General features: G+C 35.8%; 2 protein-coding genes across 4 annotated transcripts in view; one reads left to right on the top strand and one right to left on the bottom strand.

Annotated features, from left to right (window-relative positions):
* LOC121294341 (calcium and integrin-binding family member 2-like) overlaps nucleotides 1-2,779 on the top strand; it is a 45,114-nt gene extending 42,335 nt beyond the window's left edge. For all 3 annotated transcript variants that reach the window (XM_041217957.1, XM_041217956.1, XM_041217958.1), the window contains one exon: nucleotides 1,665-2,779. In XM_041217957.1, the coding sequence (XP_041073891.1) occupies nucleotides 1,665-1,686 (22 nt within the window). In that variant the 3' untranslated portion in view covers nucleotides 1,687-2,779. The remainder of the gene's footprint in view (nucleotides 1-1,664) is intronic.
* Nucleotides 2,780-18,274: 15,495 nt separating this feature from the next.
* Nucleotides 18,275-27,321, bottom strand: LOC121294851 (SH2 domain-containing protein 7-like). The gene is made up of 8 exons (XM_041218984.1): nucleotides 27,133-27,321; nucleotides 25,568-25,680; nucleotides 23,897-24,087; nucleotides 23,177-23,266; nucleotides 22,044-22,209; nucleotides 21,041-21,256; nucleotides 19,696-20,556; nucleotides 18,275-18,556 (listed from the first exon to the last, which is right to left on the bottom strand). Exons 1-8 carry the CDS (start codon nucleotides 27,296-27,298, stop codon nucleotides 18,512-18,514), a joined length of 1,848 nt encoding a protein of 615 aa, XP_041074918.1. The 5' UTR covers nucleotides 27,299-27,321; the 3' UTR covers nucleotides 18,275-18,511.
* Between the last annotated feature and the right edge of the window lie 566 nt (nucleotides 27,322-27,887).

Here is a 27,887-nt window from a genome sequence, read left to right as displayed (position 1 = left end):
TGTAGTTTAATGTGAGTATTAGCACGTCCATGCTGGCACTGACTAAGTGATCTGTTCTTCTGGACTGGCTACATTTTTCTTGCAGGAAATTGCTTTGTAAATCATTACAGAAACTAAGACTCATTTCAGTGCCAGAGTGGCATAAAATGCTTTTAAATGAAAAAGGCAAGAAACACATAAAATACCTGCGAGGATGAATCTGCCAAGATCTCGTAAAGCAGGAAGGAATTGAACATTGGAGCATGGCAATATGGGTGATTCAGTGAAACAATCTCATCAGATTATGACAGCTTTATCCCAACGCCGTAGATTTCTTCTTGTCGCTGCAGAGACAACATCAGTACCTACTAGACTTGTGTGCAACTACTCAGCAACAAGCATCTGAAAACAGAAGGATGTGACTTCACAAGGGTATTAGAGTGGGTGCCAGTGGAACCAGCATGACCAATAGTCTTCTGGGTGTTTCTGGAAGTACAATCTTGGCAGAGAACCATCACTGGAAAATAGTGGATCATAAACCCCTTATCTACTTATAAAATGCATTTAAGAATTATGTCTATTTGAAGAAGTTTCTGGTCCTGGTTAGCTACAACTTGTCATTAAAATGTTGACTTAACTATTCTGTGAACCAAACATATTTTAAGTAGTTCTGGATTTTTGAAAAAGAAAGCCCACTTACAGTGAATTGTCACTTCATGTCACATAGGCTAAATGGGTTTATTTAACCCTAAACAGTGGCAGTTCTTAATATTACAACCCTAACATGTGTAAACCTGTTTTTTCACAAACCTCATTTCACTGTATTTTTGTTGTATGTTACTGTGTGGCTCAATAATTCACCCCAGAGAGAAAACCACAGCTGCATTAATTGTTATGGCAGTTTAATGCAGACCCCAGAATCTGTTCAATTCCTGCAGGGTAAAAACCACGTGAACTGGTTTAAAATTTATGGGATTGACGTTGTTTAGTGCACCATTTCTCATACCTTCAGAGCTAAACAAATGACTGCCTATTAAATTAAAATTATTTGGATTAAGAAGTAAACCCCCAGACTGTTCAATTACTAGTAGTACTCTGTGCACAGATGTTTAATAGTGCAATAAAGGAAAGAAAGAGAAAAATCTAGTGTACTGCATATAACAAATCAGGTTTATTATGAATTTCTTTGAAGCATACGGTAGTCTATGTGTAATTGCCTTATATTCTGAGCGTTTGAGTGCTGTACTATTTTGTAGCAGAAGAACTGGGGTACATGAAACCAACTTTGAAGCAAATGAATGCACCTTTTTCTGTCGGGGTCCCTGTCTTGTCACCAGCTTTTACAATGTGTAATGATTATCTGTCATTCCTCTGCAGGTAACAATTAGGCCTATTGGAGAGACCACATGGGATACAGATTTCATATCAGCAACACTGTTTTCTGGTAAAAATCCACTGGATGTGGGGTAGGGGTTTTAGGGACTTAGAGAAGGATGCTGGTACATAGTTATAAAGCCTGTGCCGTGTTAATGACTGCCTTAACGCAGTGCAAAATGAAGACACAATTAAACCAGGCCAGACATGCGACCGGCTTGCTTAAGTGGGCAGGAAACATGTCTTAATGCCTGCAGAGCAAGTAAATGTTTACCAATACAATAAAGTTTTTTTTTTTTTTTTTTCTGCAGCACCTTTCATATACGGATCTGAGAAAAGCCTAAGGCGAACTTGCGCACAAAGAGAGACGTTGTCATCTGCTTCTCCTGACCTGAGGAAATTAGAGATGCTGTCATCCTCTACTACGGTGGCTCACAGTAACCTCACGCATGGGTTATTATGATGAACCATGCTGTACTGAGGGACTAGAAGCAACGCACCACTACTCCAGTCAATGATCCTATAAGTCTACCAATGTCGTTGTACTACAACAGCTGTCTGCAAAAAATCTGAGAAGTTGGCTGCCTAATTCCCTGTTTGTATCTTGAATGATATGTATGTAAAAGGAGGTAATACACTGGGTAGCAGGACACTGAAGGTGGAAATGTTATTTTTAAAGGAAGCACAGGCCTATCTAGGCCATTTCAAGTCGCTATTTTATCAAGAGAAAACAAATGCATGTCTTTTCATAAAATGTCACAGCTATGTTGAGATGTAACTATATTATATACAAAATATGCCTTGTGATCCCCCCCCCCCAAAAAATGGAGACTAAGACTTGTTGCATTCCCTCCCCATGGTTACGATAAACACGACTGAATCTGTCAGCTTTCTCTTTTTTATATCTGTTGCATATTGAAAATAATATTTATTGGATACTCTTGAAATATGTTCGGTTTTTCCCAAAGTGGGTCAACCGACTGGAGAAGATCTCCAAGCCGGTGTGCATCAAGGAAAAAAAAACAAGCAAAAAAAAACTAAGGAAAAAAAGCACAGCACTGGCTCCAAGGACACAAAGACAGTTTTTGTAACAGCTATGCAATCTTCGTCATAAAAATGCATGATCGCAACTGTATTCTGTTGTCTGCTGCAAATTGCTTTGTCATTTTAATTCCAGTACTGCTTAGGGACTGGAGCATGACGACAATCATATATAACTGTTCTCCAGTTGAAAGGAAGGGCTCTCTCATTTTCACTGCATCCACTCCCAAGTCAACCACTGACACCCGTTACAGTGTGCTTTGATACTTTTTTGTGTTAAACTGTCCTTTAAACGATTTTTTCAGTATTTAATGTAATATAAAACATTTGGCTAAACTTTGAATATATACATTTTTCTGTTGCTTGTTGACTTAATGAATCTACTTTTGAAAGCAGTCCTGGTCTCCTCGTGATTTTCTTTAGTTTGTGTAAAATATAGAACTGAATTATATGTCAGTGTCCTGAAAATGCTAATCTATGTTACACACTCCAAAACTAAAAGCCCTTACAGAAAATGGAACACAAATGAAAAAGGGTGATGTTCTGTCACTGGTTACTAAAAAAGACATAGCTCACCACTGCAAATTATCTACAGCCTGGAGCCTGTGTGATGATATTGTGTTGTCGTCTTCCAGCTACAGCCACATTATCGTCCTAATGGTAAACGGCAGGGACACTACACTGTTTTTAAGTATGGTCTGAAAATCAACGACAATCTCAAGCCACCTGTTCTAATAGGCTACCAGACAGTGTTGAAAAGCAATTATAAAGGCAAGCACAATGCATCATTGTATAGCCAAAAGTGTAGAGTACAAATAAAAGGAAGTGATGTCTAGATGATACTGTATACTGCTCTGGTTTGAACGCAGTTAGAATACTGCACTCAACTGTGGTCCCAGCAATACAAAAATAAGCAACCAAACTATGATAAGTGGAGGGAACTGAATGTAGTGTTTAATATACAGTAATTGTATTTAGCCTGAATTGAACCTGGCCAACACTTTAAACTCAGCACAGAAACCAGAACTAAGAGAGACTTGTTTATAGAGGTTACCAAGCCATCTTGAGAAATCATTGAGAACCTTTAAAACATGACAGCATTTTGGGATTAATGCGTTACTATGAACCAGGCAAGCATTGATGGATCGAATGGCCTTCTGACATTCGTAAATTATCTTATGTTCATATGTACTGTACATACACAATAACTAGACAAAGTGTGAATACAATACCTACAAATTACCTGTAAAACAACGGCAAAGTAGATTTAAACAAAGTATTGTAAATAAATGTCCAGTTTCTTCAACCAAATCTTTAAAAGTCATTAGTAAATGAATGAGACAGCAATGTCATGAACCCTATTTACACTTCTGTGAACCCAGTGACTGGATAGCCCTTATCTAAAGGTTAATGAGCTGTCTATGCAGGGAAACAGGGATTCCAGGTGTTCTGAACTTTTATACTCATAGCGGTTCTTTGAGGCACAATATAAATGGAGACAGAGGGTCTATTGTTGCAGGGATGCTGCGGGAAGGAGCATGATCCGGAAACAGTATGCCGCTAATAAGAGAAATGATCTTTCACCTGGTGAACGCTTTCGAGCAATAGCTGAGAAATGTATTTCCAGCTGATTTAAGAGCTATGACGTTCAATTACAGAACCATTGGGATTCTGTTGAAAATATCTCGCAGCTATACAGTCGTTTTTCTGATTGTTCTGTAACCCTTAAGTTGCGAGTTCTGGTAAGCACAATAAATAAAAATCAGGAAAGATCTGAACACATAGGATTACATTGCTTCGGATCATATCTCGGTGTAGACCAGTTTGTAGTGACAAATGAGATTGATCTCAAACTGATTGCAGCTAACAAAATATTTTCATATATCTTACAGGTATCAGATATTCAAACAGCCTTGTTTTCAGCTTTGACTTAAAACACTGGAAATGCAAGTGATTTTCTGAGAATAAGGCATGGAAACTGATAGCTTTCACTAGCCTAATATAGTACTAGACAAATGAGAACACATGTTTGAAATAACTTTCAAAACTACATTTGATACATTGTATATAGCTAATAGAAGTGTAAAGATTGACGGAATTAGCTACAATCACTTTAAGAGGGCTTGTCTATACACACAGCATACCACAGTGTATCAGATTCCATATACACAGTATGCAAGTTAAGCTCTATTTTTCCTTTAAACCTTCGAAGCCTGGCAGCACAAATCTTCACAATACAGATCAAAAACTGATTATGTCCTTCCACATCCCTTCTCATAACCTGTAATTACTTTTTAAGCAGACTGAGATCATTGCAAGCAAGCTGCCTCAGCATTCATGTAGTTGATTAAGAGCTACGTGTGAGGGATTGTAAATCTGTTGTGGAAAAGTTAAGGGAACTGTCCTTGAACATATTAGTCAGAGAAATGATTTATTTGTTTCTTCTTTAGCATGAATTGGGGTTGAAATTGATCCGAAACAAAGCAGCAAAGGAATAGCCATCGTTATCGGCCAGTTAAATTTAATAGCAGGCAGTGTACCCCAGCCCTAGGTCACTGCTTGACTCAGCAAAGCTTCAGGTCAAAGTAATGATGCGCAGTGTGTGTGCTAGACAGAGCAAAATATTACAGCGCCAAAACACAAATGGATTGTGTGTGAGCATTGATTCAAACCATTAGGCAAGTAGATTAGAGGTTTCACAGAGGGATATTTCATACATTTTAAAGCTAGATTGTCACACTGTTTTCATTGAGCATTTCCAGTAAGCCAATATCGCATATGCTTGAGTTTCGTTCCAAGCTATGCAAGTCTATTGTTTTGTGGTTAAAATCACTACACAAGAGAAATCATTTCCTACTATTACAAATATGTTGGGGTAAAAGAAATTACATTTTATTACCTTTTTATTATTTTAAGTGTGGTACCTAATAATATCAAATTCAGCATATTCAGGATAAACACTGCCTGCCCACTTCATTACTGGATTTGGCATGGTGGCGAATTAGAGATAAAAATGAACTGATCATGTGACGTACTGTGGTGTACTTAACCATCAACAATGCTGCACCTGTACCCAGATGACAAAGGCTTCTTTCACAATGATAATTTGCTGTGCTAGCATTGTGCACAAATGGTTTGAGAAGCATAATAGAGACTTCAGGCATCGTCCATGGCCACCGCAATCCCTGGATCTCAATTTAATCGAGCGTGTTTGGGATGAACTTGAATGACACACTATACTTATCAAGATCCTTTGCCTAGCTCTGCACCAACTGCATGCAATATTAATGACTGAATGGATTAACATCGCTGAGACAACTATAATATTTTCTATTACAAATTCTACCATTGAGTTTTTTTTTTTTTATAGTGTACAAGAAGTGCACAATATGCCCAAAGGAGCATAGTCATATGTGTTATATACAGGGTGCATGTTATATTACAGTCTTTCATTTTAAAGACTATGTAGGCAAAATAGTTTTAAAAACCTGAAGCTAAGAAAGGGCAAAGAACAGGAGCTGAATATAGAAGAAAATGACAAATGAGCACATTTGGCATATGAAGCACGAAACCATTATATCAGGACAGCTAAGAGGTTCAGCAACCACTACACTTTGGTGGCACTGTATTCATTAAATGGTAATAGACCTGTTTTTTCCTCATTATTAGTGGACTGTTAGTGAAACATCACCCTAAACTCTTCACGGCAGCCTCTCTGCTGGTTTATCTATCCTCTAGCTTTACTGCAATGTTTGCATTTGACATTCCTTCTGCCCTTTCTCATTTCCTCTCTCATGAGCCGTTTGTATTTCAACTATACTGGATGTGTTAGTTTAGCCCAAGTTGTCTGCCTTTCTTACATGCTATCTCTTCTTTATAAACCCTATCCATGTTCCTATGGAAGGTTTAAACTGGAGAATTCCCTTATTCAACTATTGTGTAAAAACATTAGTAAAGTATGGTATGACCTACTGAATGTAATAAAGGTAAATTCATGCACAACCTAATCTGAATGCCCCACTTCAAAATCAAAAGCAAAAACCTAAACAACAATGTAACCTTTAAACTAAAACATTTCTTTGAGTTTACAATGCGACCCAGTTCATTCCAGAATAATTACACAGTGGTGAGGTACAAGAATAAAAACATCAATATCTATACAAATAGGTGCCTTCCAGTCAAGACCACGCAGTCTCTCAAATGACTTTTGATTAAATAGACCTAGACCTTCAAAGACTTAGAGAAATGCCTTTTCTGGGGTTATAGGGCAACCTTTTATGTTTTACAATGTCTGCCCTGGCATGTCTGATTACATAAATCTGGAACACAGGGGATTGTGGGATATCTGTAATGCAAATGACCTAGCTTAGAGGTCATAGGGTAAAGCTAACTAAGGTTAATATTACCAATGTATTAATACAGAACATTTAAGGAAAACTCTTCTCTTGAGTATTCCTTGCAATAGAAGGACCTCAAGAATGACCTGGAGACTAAGAGTAATGTTTTTTTTCCCTGTGAAAAAAAATAAAATACCATTCCTTTTGAACCTCTTCAGCGCCTTTGACCAACGATTCTAATGTGTCAGTGACAGAAAAGTTTGTACATTGCGCAAAAATGTGGTCTCTTTAAAAACACACTGCCTCAATCTGGCCCTGTGGAGTCTTTTTTTTTTAATCTTGTTAAGCAGATTTAATGGAGTTGGGTTTAAAATACAAATGCCCTGGGTAGCAGCAATGGTTCATCTGAGGATTATACATGTGTAAAACACATATTAGAAAAACCCTTACAATGTAATTTGTTTTATACAAATGTATGTTTTTTAACACGCAGTCATAATATCCCCTCAGTGTCTATCGATCTCTGACCCAAATCTAAATGTTATTTGCACCAGAGTTTTTTTCTCTTAGATTAAATTAACAATATGGTGTTGCTTTAAGTTAGTCTTGCACTTATAAGATCATTTCACCTAGACAGTTATATTGTCATAAACCAGACAGCTGTTTACCCTAACGACTGGCATGCTTTGCAGTCCAGAACATGATTTGACCTCTGCTGAGACACCGTTGAGACCTAGGAAGTGAAACAGTAACAGACTTCCTGAAAGCCAAGGAAAACAAACAGTACTTTCTTCAACCTCATATTTTAAAATGAAAACACATGTTTGTAATCCTGAATGAAAGTAGGCAATGTGTTAGATTTAAGGACTTATTTTGTCAGTTTCAAACACCAAAGGCACTTCTAAATGTTGATTCCTCAGGGTGGAGGCAGATTTGCATAGATGGGAAATATGATGACACACTAAAAGCGAACCCCACAAAAACCGATAAAGTCCATAGTCATTAGAGAAGACAGCCCACGCTAATATGCAGTTAATTTCTCATTCTATTAGTGCAGGCTTCCTTTATGATGTTAATATTCAGTCTAGGGGGAGATTACGCTGACAGTGCGGGTTAATTGAATTACAGCCTACACTGTGAACATCTGCTGATTTAAATTCCAATATAACCGTTTCTGTTTGAGTCTGATACTGTTTAGGTCACAGTGGTAGTAAACCAAACTTAAGCAACATTGATCCCTATTATACTACATGAGCTGCTAAGGGAGCTTGTGGAGACCTTTCTGCATTGCCTCTAAGAACAAAGGTAGCCATTTAATTTACTTAGATAATCTGTAGATTGCAGGTGGTTATGGTAATAGAACTGTTTATTGACGGGCAGAAGGGGAACCATTTAAAATGTTAAAGGTGCAGTCCCCAAGGTTTTCAAATCCATTTCCTTGTCATTAATTAGCTTCAATGTCATCCCCACCGCTCACTTTATCCTATTTCATTTCTAATAGTTCCTTCACTTTTGTCTTACACAGCTAGCTAATATTACTCTTCTATATTGGTTTTCCCCCATGTAGTATTAACTTCCCTCACCCTGCTTCATTGAAACTGCATCAGACGGATGACCAGTGCTTCATCTGGAAATCACACACTGGCCAGTATAGAAAGCACCGAGGAGCACTTATGCAGTATATGTGGACCGATATGGAGGTGAGGACTAATATCCTTTTTATAATATATTTTTATAATAACACAAGCAATTTCTATGCCCATTTGTCAAGCCAATTTGAAATGCCCAATTCAAATGCCCGATTAGGATGAACAGGTGGCCTCCAGCACCACCTCTTTTCCTCCACCAAAACTAAGCAGCGTTATCAAGCTGCTGAACCCTGGAGACAAAAGATGTCTGACCAGTAGGGGGTCACTTAAGCACGATGAGGTAAAAATGCTCAGTCGGGTTTCCTCCCCAATCAGGTAATTCAGCTCCACCAGGATTGGAACCAGAGAGCTCCTGATTGTATGACTCACCCTGCCCTCTATGAGCACTGTACTGGATAAGCCCCTTGGAGCTTAAAGATTTTTGAATTTATGCATGCTACATCAATAAAAGGTGTATAGTTTACTGGGGGTTATAGGACTTTATATAGTTTATTACTGTATATTGGAAATCCTTTATTATCAATAATTGGTTTAGTCTTCATTATTGTATTGTACTGAAAAATCCTTATTGATAATTATATGTAGCCGCTAATAGCATTTCTGACAGTCATCTATAGGCAAAAATGATCATAACTACTAACTGGGAAGAAAGTTAGAACATGATTTATCTAGCCGATAATCATTAATTGAAAACGTCATTATCCAACCCTATAGGGGATGTGACCTGACTGTTCAATCACATGGAGTTATGCAATTAAAATAGTGTTGTACCTCAAAAAAGTGAATTAGTTTACCAAACTTGGGCACAGTGAAAGGGTCGAGCGAATTAGTAATAGGAGCATGTGTTTTATTGCCTTCGTCACAGCACATTTGAAGCTTTATTCTTTTCGACACCACGTGAGGAGTTCTATTAGGCTGAATTTCCTTTGACGTCCATCTGAGCACTTAAAAAAGGACAGCAAATTCCAATGCACATTAACACGATCTGGTTATTGAATAACACGATTTCCCTTTACAGTGACATTGTTTTAGCTTTTCAGCTCAGCAGTATACATTACTTAGGGTTTTGTTATTATTATTCTTACTCTAATCAGATTTCATGTTTTATTTGTCATCTTGAATTACACTTTTGCAGAGTTAGAAGGATCTGTTAAAACAAAAACTTGTGATAACAACAAGCTTCATAATGTGGCACCAGATAAAACTATAGAAATAAATATTTACAGAAACACATCTGACACTTCCATTTCTTGAGTCAGATACTGTATTCAAAAGATCATCTCACTGTCTGATTTTTTTCTGAGCCTCTTTTAAATTTTTTATTTCTTGTCTGTTACATTCAGTACATAGTTATAAAAAATAATTGATCTGTATTAAAGTTCAAAGTTCAAGTAGTACATGTAGTTTTGCTGTAGTTAACAGTTACTAATATTTACTCTCTGCACACAAGTACCGGTATGTGATTCTGGGGCTGGAACGCCAGACATTAAAAACAATACGTTAAGTAAATATATGTTTGCAAGCCTTGCTTTGAGCTGCTGTCCCGTCCAGTCCCGTCGCAGTCTGCCCTGCCTGCACATACACATGCATGCACGCATGCACATACATACTCCTTCTTTAATGGCTTCTTACCTGCTTTTAGCCAGCCAGCTGCTTCACCTATTGACTGACATGCCTTCGGCCAGTCACATGCTTTACCCAGAAGTCATTTAGGTGAAATGACCTAGGAAGTGCAAATGTAAGATTTCCTCCCACAGGGCAGAAACCTGGGTACTTTCTTTAACCTAAACTTACTAGATATTGAAAATATATGCTATGACATGACATTTGTTTCATTCAAATCATGAGACCTATGTAAGCTACATTGACTTTAATAAGAAAGTCGATAAACAGCCAAGTTCAAGTGTTTTTAATAGCTGTATGCCTGTTGATATTTCTATTGCTAGTACTTAAGACAGAAATCTAGCATAAGTTGCAACTATGACTTGATATTTGATTGAAAATGCCCCAAGAGTGGTCAATTTCCTTCATTAGATTTTATTATCAGCGAGCAAGCTGTTACCATATATCGATGAAGAGTTAAGTGCTGAGTTGCATTTATGTGCTTGGGACACATAAAAGAGTCAATATGAAATCCATTTTAATAGTTTATCAACAGAAGACAGAAGGAAAGAGGTCCAAGAATAATTTTTTGGATCACTTCCCCTCCTTACCTTCGATCAATGACCCAGGCTTCTCATCATGTTGACTTTATTTTTTATTCTGTGCCATAGACTGATTTATTCTGTGGCATAAACTATAAATCTATCCATTGAGATATACATGCATACATTTATAAAAAAAAATAATAAACCTGTGTCTGTTACCCTGGAAACCATTGCAGACATCAACAAAATGGCTTCTATTATTATTCTAGGGTATGCCCAATAAATGATGGGCACCATGTATTATTATCCAAGTTCAAGGGCTAACTGTGCCTGAGAAGACATCTGGGATATGTTTATGAACAACACACACAATAAATATTCTCCTACGTGTTCTCAAATACAGACGCAGTCATTTCTGACAACTTCATGACTCCAGTTTGTCCACTTAGCTCTGGCATAAACCAGACCCCTGTGATCTTAGAGTGGACAGATTCTAAAATTGGTTTTGACATTGAAATATTAACTGGGGACGTGCATATAATTAAACATTCTCTTTTAAAATAAAAGCACAAAAAATGGTAGTAGAATTAAAAGTAAACAACATTTTAGACATTGTTTGAACCAAAACTTCAGTCATTTTTTAAGCTAACAGCATAAAGAATGAAGCTCCCCCCCCAAAAGATGTTATGAGCTGAGATGCATTGCAATTGTTTATTCAGTATGTTAAAGAACTATAACAAACTAGTATTGTAGATTATTATTATTATTATTATTATTATTATTATTATTATTATTATTATTATTATTATTATTCAGTACTGTATACAGACAACCCAGTTATGTACTGCACTGTATGTTCTGCATTTATAATGTATACAGGGTATTGATTTGTGATGTAATCTTTTTGGGATCAATCAAGCATCAATACTTTAGCTACTGATACTCATCAGTAATGTTAGGTGTTGAAAGCCATCCCTCTTTTTTTTAAAAAACTCCATTAAAAACACAAAAATAACTATTAGGCTAGCAACTAAAGAAACCTGGTGTTTAAACCAGCAGTCCTATCAATAGAGAAATAGTTTGTATTCAATACAATAGATACAGTCCACCACTAAAAACAGACTAAATTGCAGAATGCTGATTTATCTTGCTGTAATGTTTAATTTACGGTTTTCATTATTCTTACATTGGATTTTATTCAGCAGCAAACAGCTTGCAATAACATAGTGTACCAAAGGTGTGTGAGTTAGTGAAGGGGCAGTTGTAGCAAAATGAATTCAGGAAGCCCCCCTTGAAAGCTGTGGTAATGCCTGTGTAAACCCCATCACTGCTTCTCTGGTAAACCATGTTGTGGGCCTAATCCCGTTAGTTTGTTTGATAATCAATTTAAACAATTCCTTAATTTGACTAATTAAATAGTTTAATTAACCTGAATGTATACTATATGACCATTAACATAGCAGATCACCGACTAAATTAAGACAATCTATATAGTTATCTATTAAATAATCTGAGTATTCATTCACATTAATTAAGACCTCATCATAATCATTTTTATTTAATGACGTGTATAAGATCGAGGAATTATGATAAACACACAACCACAAGGCAGGTTAAAATATAGAAGCAGTTTCTTATACAATAACAGTAAAGATAGAGAAAAGAAAAACATAGAAAATCATCATGAGGTTCAACAGTTCGACATACACATCAATACAGCAAGAGTAAATACTAATTCACTGGAGATATATATCTATTATGTTATGTAAGAATAAATCATGGATTTGAATATAAACAATATCAAGTACTTATGATGCCGTCAAACACCTTTAAATACCTGTTTTGATTCAAACATATGCTCCCTTGAGAAAGATATATATATATATATATATATATATATATATATATATATATATATATATATATATATATATATAATTCCCCAACATTCGTACGTAATTTATGATACTCTAGATCAAGATAAATACTATAGTTTTCCTAGCATAACAGAAAATATACCTTGTTCAATTACGATGTCTTTAGTAATAGGTCACAGATAATCCTGGACTACAATTGTTCAATAACAATTAACAATTATTCCTTCAAACAAGCACTTCATATAAAAATATGAGTTAAGCAGTTTTTAGTTACTTTAACAAGGTTCAAACTCTGAGGCTTTTCATATGTGCATTAAAAGCCCAAATTAACATAACTATTTTGTCAACTTTTATGTGTTTGCAATTACAATTAATTAATCTAATTTGACAAGGGAAAGGTACTGAAATTATACTCTGTTGCAACAAATCTTCTAACCCAAGTTGGGGTTTCAGCACACTGCCTTTGTGTTTCTTCTTTCTTTGAATGCTTCACCCTGAAGTCTGACACACTTTCGATATGCTATGGTTATGACAGGAAATCAGAAGCTAGTCTCCAAGCCGGGAATGGTTTATTCACTGAATTTTCTTTGACGTTCGTTTATTGCAGGGTACAGAGTCTTCTTGCAGTCCAGAGGTATACAGCTCCATGCTAACTTCACTGATGGAGCCATGTAGACTCAGAACTAATTTGTGAACCAAATCAAAATCCTGGCTGTAAGTTACCAGTTCTTATAGGACTTTCATATAAAGGTCCATACATTACCGCTACAACTGCCTTCCATTGTGTTGGACAGTGGATTTCCTCATCCTGCCTGGGATGACTGAATTGTCTCGTGATCCTTCTTTCTGCCGTTTTCAGCTTTCTTTTCCTCCATAAATCCCGGTTGGATGGTTTGATCTATTTATGATCCTGTAGAGGCCCTTTCTGTCGGGTTCAGTTAAAGTCCACTGGTCAGAGAGCTCACTACCCCCTCTGTGCTGTGTGATCAAAACTCAATGCAAGAGATTAGTCCAGATATGCACATTACAAAAATAGTTATTAGTTCAAGGCAATTGTTCCTACAAAGTTTAGTAAAGCTACAGGGCGGAATTAATAACTAAAAGTTTTCTTACATGTATTAAAATATATGATAAACATCCAATAATTGAAATTATAAAAAAAAAAAAAAAAACTCAACAGAATCTGTTAATTCTTAAAGGGGTGGTGGCAATAAACAATGGGTATTGAAGAAAATGTATAACAGATTCAAATTCAAGTGCACAGTTATAAGGGATGCAGTTAATTTTTAAACCCTAGAAACATAAACAAGCTAACAGAATCCAATTTTTTTATTAAAGGAAGAAATTGCTTGTTTGTGCTTCAGTTACTGACTCTAAAACCAAACATCCTGCAATATGAAAGGCAGAGTGCTATATAACATGTCCTGAGAAACATTGTAAATTATTACTTGCAATAAATATATCAGTGAGCAGAAGATATAATTTCAGTGGATATTTATGCTCTGTGCATTTCTTGCATGTGTACTTTTATTGTAGCGTTTATAGTGTTGTGTGACTAACCACTGTGTAATAAATTGTATTGCCATGCTGCTTAGCTTTCAGTAGTTAACAAAGCATTGTTTCCATATAGGATATGCTGACCAAAGATGTAACGCTTCTGTGATTCAGTGGTTCTAGGCAGACAGAATATAATATTCAATAAAGTATTTAGGCTTCCACCTCAACCAATGACATTATAAGCATCCCTGTCAGAAAAATAAAAGTTCAGCTAGGACAACCAAGCCATCTATCTATCTATCTATCTATCTATCTATCTATCTATCTATCTATCTATCTATCTATCTATCTATCTATCTATCTATCTATCTATATATTTACAGTAGTACAGTAGTTTGACCTGGGTAATGATTGCCCATTTTTCCTCATTCAAATCCCTGGTATATCTGAATAGATAATAGCCTCTCTTTAAGAAATATGCTAAATATTTTCACATATATTACTGTTAAAAGCACTGCACTGATCATTGAGCTACCCCTTAAAGACACAGTACTATAGAAACCCTCGATCTATTAGAATCAATGCTCTACAAATGTTTATGTCAGCTTAAACTAAGCTTTAAGTCCCGTGGATTTCAATAATAGTTGTAGTGCAGCATAGTGACAACAATATTTATTTGCTTTTATTTATTTAATTAATTAAAGGAGAAATTGAAGTTACAAAACATGAAAGGAAAAAGATAGGCATTATGTATTACTATGTTGTTTATTCCTAGTTTTATGAGGGGTTTATGACAATAAGATTTCCCCCAAGGTATTGTCAATAGACTCAAAAGCTGCACTGCAGAACCCGAAAATGGAACTCCCACACCCTATTTAAGTTACACAGTAAGTTTGCAATCTTGTGGTCAACATTGCCTTTGACTTGGAGATACATGCAGCTCAACAGTGGATGTCAGTGAGATACCAGTCCTTGAAGGACAAGCCTTGCAGGCATTCTCTTGAGCTTAACAACCGTAACTATCAAACACTTAATAGTGCTGAATTTAGAAATACTAAAAGCAAGTAAAATTCATTGACAAAGTTTCGACAGCAAAATTAAAATGGCCACCTTTTTAACTATCTGGTCACAAATCTTAAAATTAACAAAAAAATATATCAAGCATATTTATTTTTCATCTAATTACAAAAATAATGAATTAAGGTTATAGCCCTACAGATCAATACTGGTATTGTATTTTATATTCCAGTTTCTTGTCACAGTTACATTTTATTCGTCCTGATACAGCTTCAGACAAACCTGTAGCCGCCGTCTGCCCTGTGCAGCAATGAACGTGGGTACTGAGCTGCAGGATGGCAGAACTTTCACTTGGATATGATGGGTGTCTGTGTCTGTCACCACCTTGTCTGGCACCATCCAGATAAGAAAATTGCTGCAGAAATTTGGTTTTACAGAACTGCCAACTCTCCCGTATTCACTGGGAGTCTCCCGTATTTTGGACCCTACTCCCAGACATCTCCCGGGACAGATTTTCTCCAGTATTTGTCAAACCCCCTTATGTCAGCAAACCGTTAATGTCTACAAAATTCATGGCAAATGTGTGATTACTGCAATCCCCATCTTTATGACAAGGGTTTAGGACCCGGGGGAGTCCTGTGGGGGGCAAGCACTGAGTGCACGAGGCGAGTTCACATACTTAGCCACGCACCTCCACCCCACCCCTCACCCCTCCGCCCCCTCGATTTTGTATTTTCAAAAGTTGACAAAAGTTGACATGACATTTCAGTTTACAAAAGCTCTCATATTTTGAAAACTCAATGTTGGTATGTATGGTTTTATGGTAATTCAGACTTGGCACAAAAGAGCTGAAGCTATGAACTCAGTTGTTCCTTCAGATATAAATATATTGATTTGCGCTGAAGTACTTTTAAATGGATACTGTGCATATACATATCTACAGTGTGCATAGCATGCAATATATTTAACTTAATTCTACTTGTAAAGCAAAGCAGTATAGATCAAGACTAATGTCCACTGGGAGCTAAGCTAAAACCACAAACTAATTTCAGTAAACTAGGTTTATTTTTAACAGTCCTGGATTATATAAAGACTGTATATAAATATTCTTAAGTATAGACTGTGACAGAAATACAGTGATTCTTGGTTGTAAATCTTCCTCCCGACCTGTGAGAGCGCTAAACAGTGAAAACAGAGTTCTTTTGGATGGGCTGGTCTGACAGTTCTTTCCCCGGGTCTCAAAGTCAGCCACTTGAAGAAGGCGAGACTCCATTGCAAGAACGTATTGACCTGGAAGGTAAACGACGTGGCAGCTGCAGATTGGAGAGGTGGTTACACTTGTTTACGAAGGGGTCATGCATGACAGCATAACAGGGGACGGAGAATCGTAATCTGAACTGAGAAGGACAGTAAAAGTACCGTAAATACAATTCTGAAATAGTGAGTGTTGTGTTTTGTTTGTTTGTAATTGTCTTGTCTCGTACGTTACCAGACAGTAACACAGTTCCGGAGCTGTCGCTAGGAGCCAGCACTAAACCGGACAACACTGCACCTTTGTCACAAATATAAACCTGTATCACCCACCACGAGCACTATTGCACGCACCCAGGACTGGTGACCATGTTTGTTTTATTGTGGGACAGATATTGTTTATTATGTGGGACTGTCTGTTCTTGTTATATACCCCGCACTGTACACATTGGTGTGTACTGCCGGGAAATTATTGTTTGGTTGCCCTACCTGGAATAACAACATTTCCACACTGGATTATAATTATCTCTGTCTGCTTCTTTCATGCACTGCATCACTCCTGCACCTGTATACAATCAGCCACTTTGCCACATAGAACTACAATAAAGTACTGGTATTAAAATATGCCTTTCTATATTTCACTGCTCAGTTAACAAACCCAAGCTGTTTTGTAGGGTTGAACTAGGAAGGACTGTGGGATAGTGGACGACCAACAGCAACCATGTGTAAGTGGGCTTGGTGCTACACACCTGATTCTGGCTGTTGCTGTTTGACACCATTTTCTCCCTGAATAAAAAACTGGTTGTTAAGCATTGAACTTTGAAGCCTATTGGTCTCCACTTTTTCAATAGAAATATAGATAGATATGCAGTAGATAGATAGATAGAGGTGTTTATCTGGCAAGAAAACAGCTACTTAAAAAACAAACAGCATTACAATTTCACAGTAGTGTGCTTAAAACATAGCTCCCATCCCAAGGTCTGAGCTGTCCTCCAAGTTATGTCACTTGATCCTGATAGATAGGATCATCCGGTAATGCAATTATAGGTTTCCCTGCTGGCAACACGGAGCTAATGGAGAAGAAAGTCATTGATAAAGAGGAGAAGCAGTGAAGCACAAACTACAAGGCTCTATTTGCACAAACACATTAAATCTACACTGACACCATACAATATTACATCTGAACAGCCACTCTGCTAACATCATCTTAACTAGTAGGATAGAGCACATGTCTTAATCAGTAGACAGCTAGTAAGAAAAACAAAAAAATCTTACACAAGTGATTGCCAGGGGAATCATTCAAGGAATATATGGGTATATAGTGTACTATAGAGAAGGTGAAAAGCACACATCATATATTTCAAAAATGAATGTGGTGGAATGAAAAGTAAATGCATGTCTATATTTTTACATCTTTACCTATTTTACCACTTGTCCATTTGTGAACCAAGGTATGAAGTGTGTCATAATTTCTGGGTACAGGCTGCCTCATTGGTCAGTATGTCATTTACCTACAGAAACCTCTTGTTAATCCTCATGAAACTGCCTCTAATTTATTTCATGCTATTTTTCACCATTACAGTTATTTAGAATAGGACCCTTTGCTTCTCATATTCATTGGGGCACTGTGTTTGTTTGTGCGTTTAGGTTTAATGTCTTTTTGTGAAGTATTTATTGACAATTACAACTAACATAAACATTTGTTAAATATAAAAATCTATTTACATAAATGAATAAAAGTATTTTATTATTATTAGAAAACTAGCAGCCTAAATACTCACAAAACACATTCAACATACAATATATGTGTTTATACATAGACAGTCTACGAAGAATCAGTGCTTAAAAAATATCTAAAACCATTTAATAAATAAAAAAAAAACAGTAACATGAGTAATTCCACTTAAAATTACTTTATGAAGAACAGCCCTTAAAGAGTAAGACTTTAAATAAATTAATATTATTAAAAAAATGGTACAATATTAAAAGAGAAAATGTAAAATTTGGACAAAAATATATGAAATATTACACAAAACCATAGCATAAATTAAAATACAGTTACAATAAAGATTGTAAATATTATATATGATTAATAATTTCCCCATGTTTAAGAGTGAATTAAATATTGGCACTATAAATAAAAGGATATTAAAGATACACACTGTCTATTGCAGGTTTTGTTTAGACATTCTTAATAGTGTTATACATGTATTTTTTAGATATGGAAGTGTTTAACTTTGCCAGCTTTGTTGAAGTTACAAACAGTCATAATATTTCACAAATACAAATAGTGTATGTTTATTTTTCTGGTTGTCAGAACATTAATATTTCCCAAAGGTGTATTATTTGTTCTTCCTGTCTGCAAAGAATCTCCTCCGTTTGTCATTCTGAAAAACAAGAAAAAAAGATTTTAGAGTTTGCTCTATACACTTCCCATAAGACTGAAATTAACCCCTATATTGTAAAATAATTGCTTTCAAGTGACATTCAGTTTTTGCTTTTATTTTGATTATTTGTATGTAACATTCTCCAAAAGTTGGTTTCTAACAGTTAAAATATTCCAGTAAAAATTATTAAAACATTGAAGCTTGAAAATGCAGGGTTGAAAGAAAGCGTATACAAGAATATATTTATTAGCTGTATATCTAGGGTTTCTGGTTTTAGGGTTTTATTTTTGATCACGTGATATCCCTTTAAACATATTTTGAGCCGATTCTCTTTCTTAATCAAACTCTAATTACCAAAGGAAGTTGGATTTTTTTACACTCATTTCTTGATTGAGTTAACAAACGACGTGCATTGATCTCATCTGATTCTATTTGAACCTACATTTCCTTCTGGTTCTAATCACCAAAATCAGCTCATTAATTTCCACTGCGTTAGTTTCTAGTAGTGCATAGCTAATATAAACAATCTGGTAGGCTTAACAATTATGAATTACAATTATGAATTAATGTTTAAAGGGAGGGAGAGAGAAGTATATGTATGTGTCTATGGTGAAGTGCTAACTAGCCAGGTAAGTCTTTTTAGTGTCAGGTTGTGGGGTATAATGACCCCACAGTAAAAATATTAACCCCTTCGGAAATGTTGTAAAATTTGAACTGTACTGTATACATACAGCCATGGCCAAAAATTTTGCATCACCTTATAGAATTAATTAAATATGCTTCATAAAGTCGACTAAAACCTGCTGAATAATGTTATATTAACATATTGAATTACATATCGCTTTGTAGTTGTCCATATACTTAACAAAGAAACTGATAAAAATATAACATAAAATACTGTACTACTGTTATGGCTTCCAGTAGACTTTTACAATATGATTTTATAGTTTCTTTGATTACATGATGTAAAATAAAATACCTTCATTATATTCATATAGTTTATTTTTATTTTTTAAGTCTCTATTCGAAGTGATGTGAAATGTTTGGCCATAGCTGTATATGGAATAATCAAGTAGCAGTGACTGGCAGAAACTTAACAGTGAACAGTATTACATAACAAAAGCAGAATGAGGGTCTACCTTTTGTACTGAACTTGCATCCAAATGTTTGGAAAAGCTGTCAGGCAGTGTCTCGTAAGTGTTGTCTGCCAAAGGCAAGCTTTTGGTAACCCTTTCTGGAATCTGCTCGTAGGTGTTCTCCAGGAATAACTGCTTGGGAACTGGCTCGTTGGGAACGTGATCGTAGGTGTTGTCAGGCGGTGGTGTTGGCATCTGACGCCGGGGTGCCTCCGGATAATGGTGGCTGAAACCAGTCTCCCGGGGGAACGGTGGCTGCCTCGTTGGGATCTCCTCGTAATTACTTCCTTCATGAGAATCATAGAGTGGGTTGTCGCTTTTTTTTTTAAATCCATCCCCACTGATGTTCCCAGTGATGGTGGAGTATGGTGAGGGGTTGTGTTTGAAATGCCGGTCTGAGAAGGTACCTTCTTCAGGGATGGAGAAACAGCTGGATTTGCTTGGTGTTTTAGGCGACAGTTTGGGTGGAGTTGAAGGAGGGGTGCACAGTTTGAAGTTACTATGATCTGTAATCTGAAGATCCTCCAGTGCAGGCAGGGATTTACTTCTGGAGTCCAAATCCAGTTCAGAATACACAGTTTTAGGGCAAAATCTAGGCTCAGATATCTGGCAGCAGACCTGGCTGGGTTCCTTTGCCAGAGAATAAAGGCTATTTTCTGCAGGAGGACTACTCCTTCCCTTCTCAGCGTGGACTGTGTTGTCCCCCATCTGCTTGTAGTTAGCTTTTTCTCGAATCACTTTATTATCAAGCTGTGCATATAGGATATTGTTGGCCGGCTGGACTTTTTCATCAGAGGATCCACTGGAGAGGTTTCTCAAAGGTGAGCTACTTCTATTTTGCAGAGGTGGGGCTTTGTCCGAACCCTAAAACAGAAGAAGAATGTGTTTTTGCAAGATAATCTCTTATCAAAGTACTTGTTCTTATCCACAGTTTATTAAACAATATATTGGCAAGGATGGATCGAATAACATTTAACGCTTAATAGTACAACCTATTTTGACTACTATCAACCCCTTACAGATAAAACTTCCTATAGTGCATTATATTGCTACAGTATACATTAACAGATTTGGTGTAAGCTTCCTATATGATTTCCTGTTATTATTCTATTCTACTCACCAAGTATATTTTTTGTTAAGGAAATATTGAGTAATAATATTGAGTAATTGCAACAGGGACACTGCAATGCAATTTTAGGTTTAGTAATACATTTTACACACTGTTTAAGCTTAAAGGTAAGCTAAGACTCTAAAATAACATAATAATTATTTATTTTCTCATTAGGCATAACATTTTTTGATGGTGTATTTGTGGGTAACTGTTCTATGAGAAAGCTTAAACAATTACCTGTTCAAAGGACGGAAGGCCCTCCAGTGATAAGAGTGCTGTCAGTCTTTTTTTGGTATTTTTTGACGGTAAAGGTGGCCCCTTTGCATCTTCCGTCTTGTCACTCTGAAATGTTTCAGTCTTCTGGTCCCACAAACCTCTTACAGTTTTTACAGATACACCAGAGTCATTTTTTACACTGAAATTAATTTCATCATACAAGCAATTCTCAGGATTCTGTTAAAAAAAAAGAATACAGTACTCATCAACCTTTGCAGTACGGTATATAGTACTCTTTATAGATTCTAAAATAACTCTTCTCCAACAATAAAAAAAAAATACAAAATATAACATTAAGACTTGAAGGTCAAAAATAATGTTCTAAAAAGCTTTATTTATCACAGAAACTCAAATTAATTATTTGTTATCTGGTTAAAAAATATATATATATGTTATACTGATTCTCTTTTTTTGAAGCCAGGTAATGCAAAAAAAAAAAAGCAACACAAAAAAAACCTTGAAAGTAGAAACTGTTCTTAAATAAGAATTTTATTCTGGTGGTTTAGTTGAAAGAGATTATCGTGTAAGACAATTAAAGTAGTGCAAACCAATGCTTTTCGTCATCTGTATTAGCATAACTAGTATTATCACATATTCCTCTTCCCTGTGCTTTTGCTGTTTAGCTTGTTTTTTTATACAGGGTGATTTCTTTCTGATCACCCTGTATTTTAATTCAGGCTATACAGAATTGTCTCTACATCTGTAATCCAACGGTTTCCTCCTGGTAATATGATTTAAACCATTGGAGTAAAACTGAGCTCAGGAAGTGCTTTAATACCAGAAAGCAGAAGTAGCTTTTACTTCTATATCATTAACTTTCATACAGCTGCATTTCAATTCCAAATACAAGCAACCAAAGGATAGTCATCAATATTTCTAGTGTTAATTAGCGGAGGTTAAAAAAATAATAAATTAGCAGACCTTTAAAGCATCTAGTCATTTTTAAAAGGTAAACAGTGCTTACATGGGTGCAGGGCAATGAAAGGTACTCTCCAAAAGGCTCGATAGCACTGGTCTTGTAATAAAGGATCAAATCTGTTAGACTTGCATGGGTCTCTGTGTCTCCAGAAACGATGAAATGCTGATTCTTATTCTGGGTGATAACAAAGTGACGGCAGCGATCTTTTCCCCTGAAAAGAAATGTGTTCATAATTTGGTTTGTTTAGCAGTTCAGTATTTTAAATGGTTTACATATTTATGTAAATATTTGACCTATCACTCTAATAAACTGGAATATGCATAAGGTTTGTTCAATACTTACTAAGACCTTATTTCCCAAGTTAAATCATAAAGATCATTTTTTAGGGTCCTTATTCAAAACAGAGATCTTTTCGCACCAATTGAAATCCAACAGCCAAATTGAGAGAATAAATTTCCTCTGTTTATCAAGACAACTTCATTTGAACCCCAAGCAGAGCTTCACACCTTTGTTCTATTGTTGGATTTGCATGAATGCAAAATAAATTCCAAAACAAGATGCGGTAAAGAAAAAATATAAAAATGTTTTTTTTTTATTCAGCGTTAGATCTTTTTATAAACATTAATAGTCAAAGAAGGTGAGCCTTGTTTCCTTTAAAACCTGGTTTAATTAATTAAATAAGATTATGGGCCATATTCACATTTACCACTGAGTTAACACCATCTTGCTAAATGGAGAACAAAACATTGATGTTGCAAAGCTCTCAATAAATAATTAAGTAGTTAAATAACAGGCACCAGCATTCACTCGTTTTGTAACACTAGATTGTCACCTCACCAAAAAAACTGGCTTAAATACTTTGTGAATATGGCCCTATACTGAAGGTGACCATATGGCTTTTCAAGTCACAACCCAGTGCATTCTGGTAAGCGTAGTCCTGCTTCTTTTAAAGGAAAGAATGATACCTGAGACAGGTAAAACGTACCAGAATGCATTGAAAAGCCATATGGTCACCCTAGCCATACTGTATATGTTGAAAACACTTTATTATTTGAGAACATTAAGAAACAAGTCAGTAAATGAAGTCTGAATATCAGGCCCATGTGTCAGTGTGATGTTAATAGACTGAGTTCTGCGGTGTTTGCTAGTGCTGGCAGAGGGATTTGTGTGTAACTCACTTGTATGAAAGAATGTATCCAATAGCTCTATCGCTGAGCCTGATGAGAAAACATCCAAGCTGTTTATCTTTGAGCTGATCTTCTGCATCCCTGTAGAATAAAAGGAAGTGGTTTCGTTATTTGAATGTCACATTCAAATGCTAAGAAAATAACTCCAGCAATACACTGTTGTCTTTTTACAATTCTATAACAACAATTCTATACTGGAGACTCTGTTAGCCCAAGCAGTGGCAACCTGCACTCCCTCACATTCCACTGCATGAAGGGCAAACTCAATTTGAACCCAGGCCTCTTGAGGCAAAACACTTGCACAGTTTCATAGATATCAAGCTGTGTTTTAGCTAAAAAAACAGACTATAAACACAATTATACAACACGACATACAGTAAACTAAAAGAAACTTTAATAAAATCTGTAGAAAATCTGATTGATCAAGGAACTCTTCTATAATTAAAATACATATACATATAAATAACACAGTTAAAACACATTAGGGGCTGTTCATCCAGTCAAGCACACACACACACACACACACACACACACACACACACACACACACACACACACATAAGGTACAGATATACCTTACACAAGGAGATTCTACAACTAAACTAAACTAAACTAATTTGAATGCTGTTGGTTATTAACAGTGTGGTTATAAACCCTGCATAGACTGCAAATGCAAAAGTTCTATTGCTCAGTATGAATTTCTTTACTTACTTCCTGGTGATGATTCCATGGAACCAGTCAGGCAAGCTTCCGTTGTGTAGAATGAGTGGTGCCTGGGTCTCTGTGAACCACTTCAGGGCCAGCTCCCTCAGCATTCCTGCTGCTTGGTTTTCCGTTTCTGTCGGCGACTCCATCCCAGGAACAAGTTGCTTTCTCCTGTCCATCTTTGCCCGAGCTCTGTCCTGCAGGAACAAACAGCAAGCTAATGCAGCAAGTGTTGACCACGCATGTACTCATTTTGCAGTTGCTTCAAAGACTAATTTGCCTATTTTCCCTTACTGCATCACTTCCTTATTTGGATGCTGAAAAGTGTTATTGTTCTGAATTCTCACCCCTACCTCACCAGCTCTGCATTACCATATGTGACGCATTCCAATTATTTAGAAACTTTCCTTCTTCCTTTTAATGATGTTCTAATACAGCATTATGTAAATTTTAAAACTATTTAAAAAAACCTTACAACCAATTCCAAGAAATGAAGGTGACATCATCTATTTTTATACAATATTGGTTGACAGAAATAATATCAAGCACAAACTTTACAGTAGTTGAACTGCACAGGTATGTACTTTCCAAAATGTCTAATACAGTACCTTTTCCTCATATGTTATGATTATGACATCAAACATAGATATATAGTATGTGGTGTATAAGGCTTATATATTTTAAAGATTTGATTTGCCATATGATGGTGAACCAATAATTGAAATTATCAAACACATATTTAACATGTGCATCCACAAATATCAACAGTATCATAAAATCTGGTACCGCAGGCCAACTTGTAAGTATGTTATTAATATATTTATCAAAACATTTGTTGGACACATGAACACAACTTAAATTTTAAGGCTCCTTTTTGAGTGATTTATTTCACCACGCATAATCCTTTCGGTTTTAATTTTTAAAGCAATGTAATGTTCTGTCCTTGTTTCCAAACTGAAGAAATATTCTTCAGGTTTCCCTATGAAGCAGTATAGTTGGCATAAACCTCTAATACTCTTTTATACAACATTTCTACATGTAATTCAGATAGAAATGCATTTCAAATGTCCTTTTATGGATTTGAACAACTTGCATTTTCTCTGAGGAAAAAGGATCAGGGTTAAAAATAGCCTCGCAATCATACAAGGAACAGAAACCCTAAGATAGTGGCCATGGCAGTTTTGCATAAAAGAACAAATATTCTTTTGATATATATTTATATATGAGCATACATGCTGATTGAAAAATCTAGCTCTGTCCATTCATAGTAATTAACCAACCGGAATGATGTTGTATATTGTTTTAAACAGCCATTCTTTCAATAAGTTGTTGTACACAGGTATGATCACAATACACTAGTCATTTTAATCAGCTTCTAGTCCCATCGCTCACATGACTTCTCCTTTTCTCCTGTTCATTGGCAGTACTGTTTGACCACAACATTGATTTTAAAATTATTCACAAAATCCTGAAAATGTGTGGTTTATATAGTCCTATCCTCATTGTTAAATGACCAGAATTTTGAAAATATTGACCATAACCCAGCATCCTACTGATATTGATTTGGCTAAATGCAAAGCCATAGTTTGTTATTTTTTTTAGACTAAATAAGAATTGCATTCCAGCTCTGTGTATATAACAGCTGTGGGTGGAATTAATACAGTAAAAAAAACAAACCTTATGTGGAAACATCACGTATGTCCAGAACATATGTGCCTTTGGTAGAGTGTGGTTCATCGAACAACTATGACTTACTGACCGCAAGAAAGGCCGCCTGTACCATGCAACTTCTGTAAAGGAAAATGATTCAATAAAACACATTCACGCAATATTAACAGTAGACAGCATATTGTCTTCATACTGTAAATAAACAAAGCCTTGTATTAAAAGTACCATGACAATGATCGTATCGATTCAAAATGTGGTAAATCATTTATCTAAACTGAAATGGTTAAATTACCTGCCACTTACATACCTGTTATTAGATAATACCAAGAAATGTTATTTCATTACCTAACCATAAAGCTAACATATGTTAATAGTTATTACTTTAAGCAGAGAACAATCCAGGTAATTATTTCATTAAGTACTTCAAAAGGTGGGATTCTGATCTGTTTCGTTTACAACAGCATGGTTGCATGGAGGTTGTCACTGCCACTGCACTGCAGGAAAACCTGGGGGTTGAGGGTTACCCGAAGAAAACTCTGTGTCAAAAACAATAGGTTCCAAGTAGGAGGCTGAGCAGGGGTTTTCTGCTGAAAACTAGTTATGAAATTTGACGAAAAACATTTCAACGAGACATGATGTTGGTGTCTAATTTATAAAAAAAAGTCTGATTTCAGTGCCTGCTTGTTGTAATAATATGCCCTTTATTTTAGGATGTATTTCGATTGAAAAGACCGTGTGAGGGCATATCTGCGTATAGCGCCTTTGCTGGATGCGCCACTCGGGAGCCCATATATTTCTTTTTTAACATGTTTTTAAGCAATATACAAGTTCATTGATATAAATGTATTCTAAATTTAGAACATGTTTGGACCAATAAAACATATTGTTATTATTATTATTATTATTATTATATTGTTTCTAGGTCATTCCATGGTATGTGATTATCTGCAAGAATGAGACAATGACCCAAAAATGATGTTACTATTATTAAATATGAGTATATTTTAAACGTAGGCAAACTATAGCATACCGTAATTTTCATTATGAAGTCTTCAATGTGACCAAATGAGAATGAAAAGGAAGCCGTGGTGTTTTCATATGTTTTCTAAAAGTCTTATCTTGCAGAATGTGGTGCAAGTTTCATATTTAACACACATTTTGGGTTTTTTTCTGGCTGTGTTTCATTTTTGATATTTACTGTTGTTCAAGCACCATCTTTCAACACCCCCAAATATTTAGAGGTGTATCTGAATCAGAATACAAATTTGATTTAAGCGTTACATAGGAAAATGATATATACACATAATACCATTCTATAAAATAAAAAACAGACCAATACCAACAATCAGAACTTAAAATAAATGTAAGATTATGTTTCATATATCATTCTATTTTTTCATTTCAGTGAAAATGTATCATACTCAATCAAAAAATATAATTGTAGTTAAATTTAAATTGAATCATAAACCCATGAATATATTTTATCATGATATATTGAAAACAAAATTCTGGTAACTGCTGATATGAAGAACAAATATTTAATGCAAGGCATACATTCTACTTCAGGAACATACCTGTATTTGTGCAGCATTGGGTTGAAGAAGTGGGGAGAACCCTCATTGCAAAAAAGATTAAATTAATACTGTACAACTGTTTAAGTCCCCGAGGTAGCAGAGGAAGGGTTCTGTAGTTTTCTGAAGGAGCGTAGAGCCCAGAGAGTGTGATATACAGGGCTGACATTTACAATTTCCGTCACCATGGAAAGATGAAATGCATCACAGTGCAATGACACAGAACACACGCTCAACATGTACATGCACATGAAAGAAAAACACAAGGGCTTTCACCAAGCAATAGTTTCCTGAGGATGGGTGGAAAGTCAATGATAAATAACTGCTGTGGTTTATGTACGGCTGTATGACAGAATGGCAGCACACGACTGTCAAACAGGAAAGCAGACTGCCGCTTTCATAGTACTGTCAGCATACTATTTTCCTTGCATTGGAGTAAGACGCTTACATCTGCTTGTAAGGGGGATAAATACATTGCATTTTAGTGAGGCTGTGATAGAAGTGAAGTGAAGTGGATCCATTATCCCTTGTCCAATGACATTAAACATTCATATAATGTCAGTTTGCATGTCTGACCCGTGAAATGCGGGTCGCTTGAGTTGTCTGCATATACTATACATTTATGTGCCCCAGTTTTGACAAAGTAAAAGCTCAATTTCAGAGAGTAATCAAATCATTTTAACTAGTGAGAAACTACAAATCTTTATTTGTTTATTTATTTTTAATTGCAGTTAACGTTTTAATTGTTTGATTTATAG

Source organism: Polyodon spathula, chromosome 19 (genome assembly GCF_017654505.1).
Source record: "Polyodon spathula isolate WHYD16114869_AA chromosome 19, ASM1765450v1, whole genome shotgun sequence".
NCBI lineage: Eukaryota > Metazoa > Chordata > Actinopteri > Acipenseriformes > Polyodontidae > Polyodon > Polyodon spathula.
Note: the sequence above shows the minus strand (reverse complement) of the source record. Positions and strands in the feature narration are given on the sequence as shown.

What these genes read in the sequence shown, in the direction of transcription:
- LOC121294851 (XM_041218984.1), bottom strand. Translation starts at nt 27,298, where the DNA reads ATGTCAGCCCTGTATATCACACTCTCTGGGCTCTACGCTCCTTCAGAA. An exon ending in GGATACATTCTTTCATACAA is followed by an intron (nt 22,210 to 23,176) that starts GTGAGTTACACA and finishes ATTTCTTTTCAG; the next exon opens with GGGAAAAGATCGCTGCCGTC. An exon ending in ATGCAAGTTCAGTACAAAAG is followed by an intron (nt 18,557 to 19,695) that starts GTAGACCCTCAT and finishes CTTGTTTTTCAG; the next exon opens with AATGACAAACGGAGGAGATT.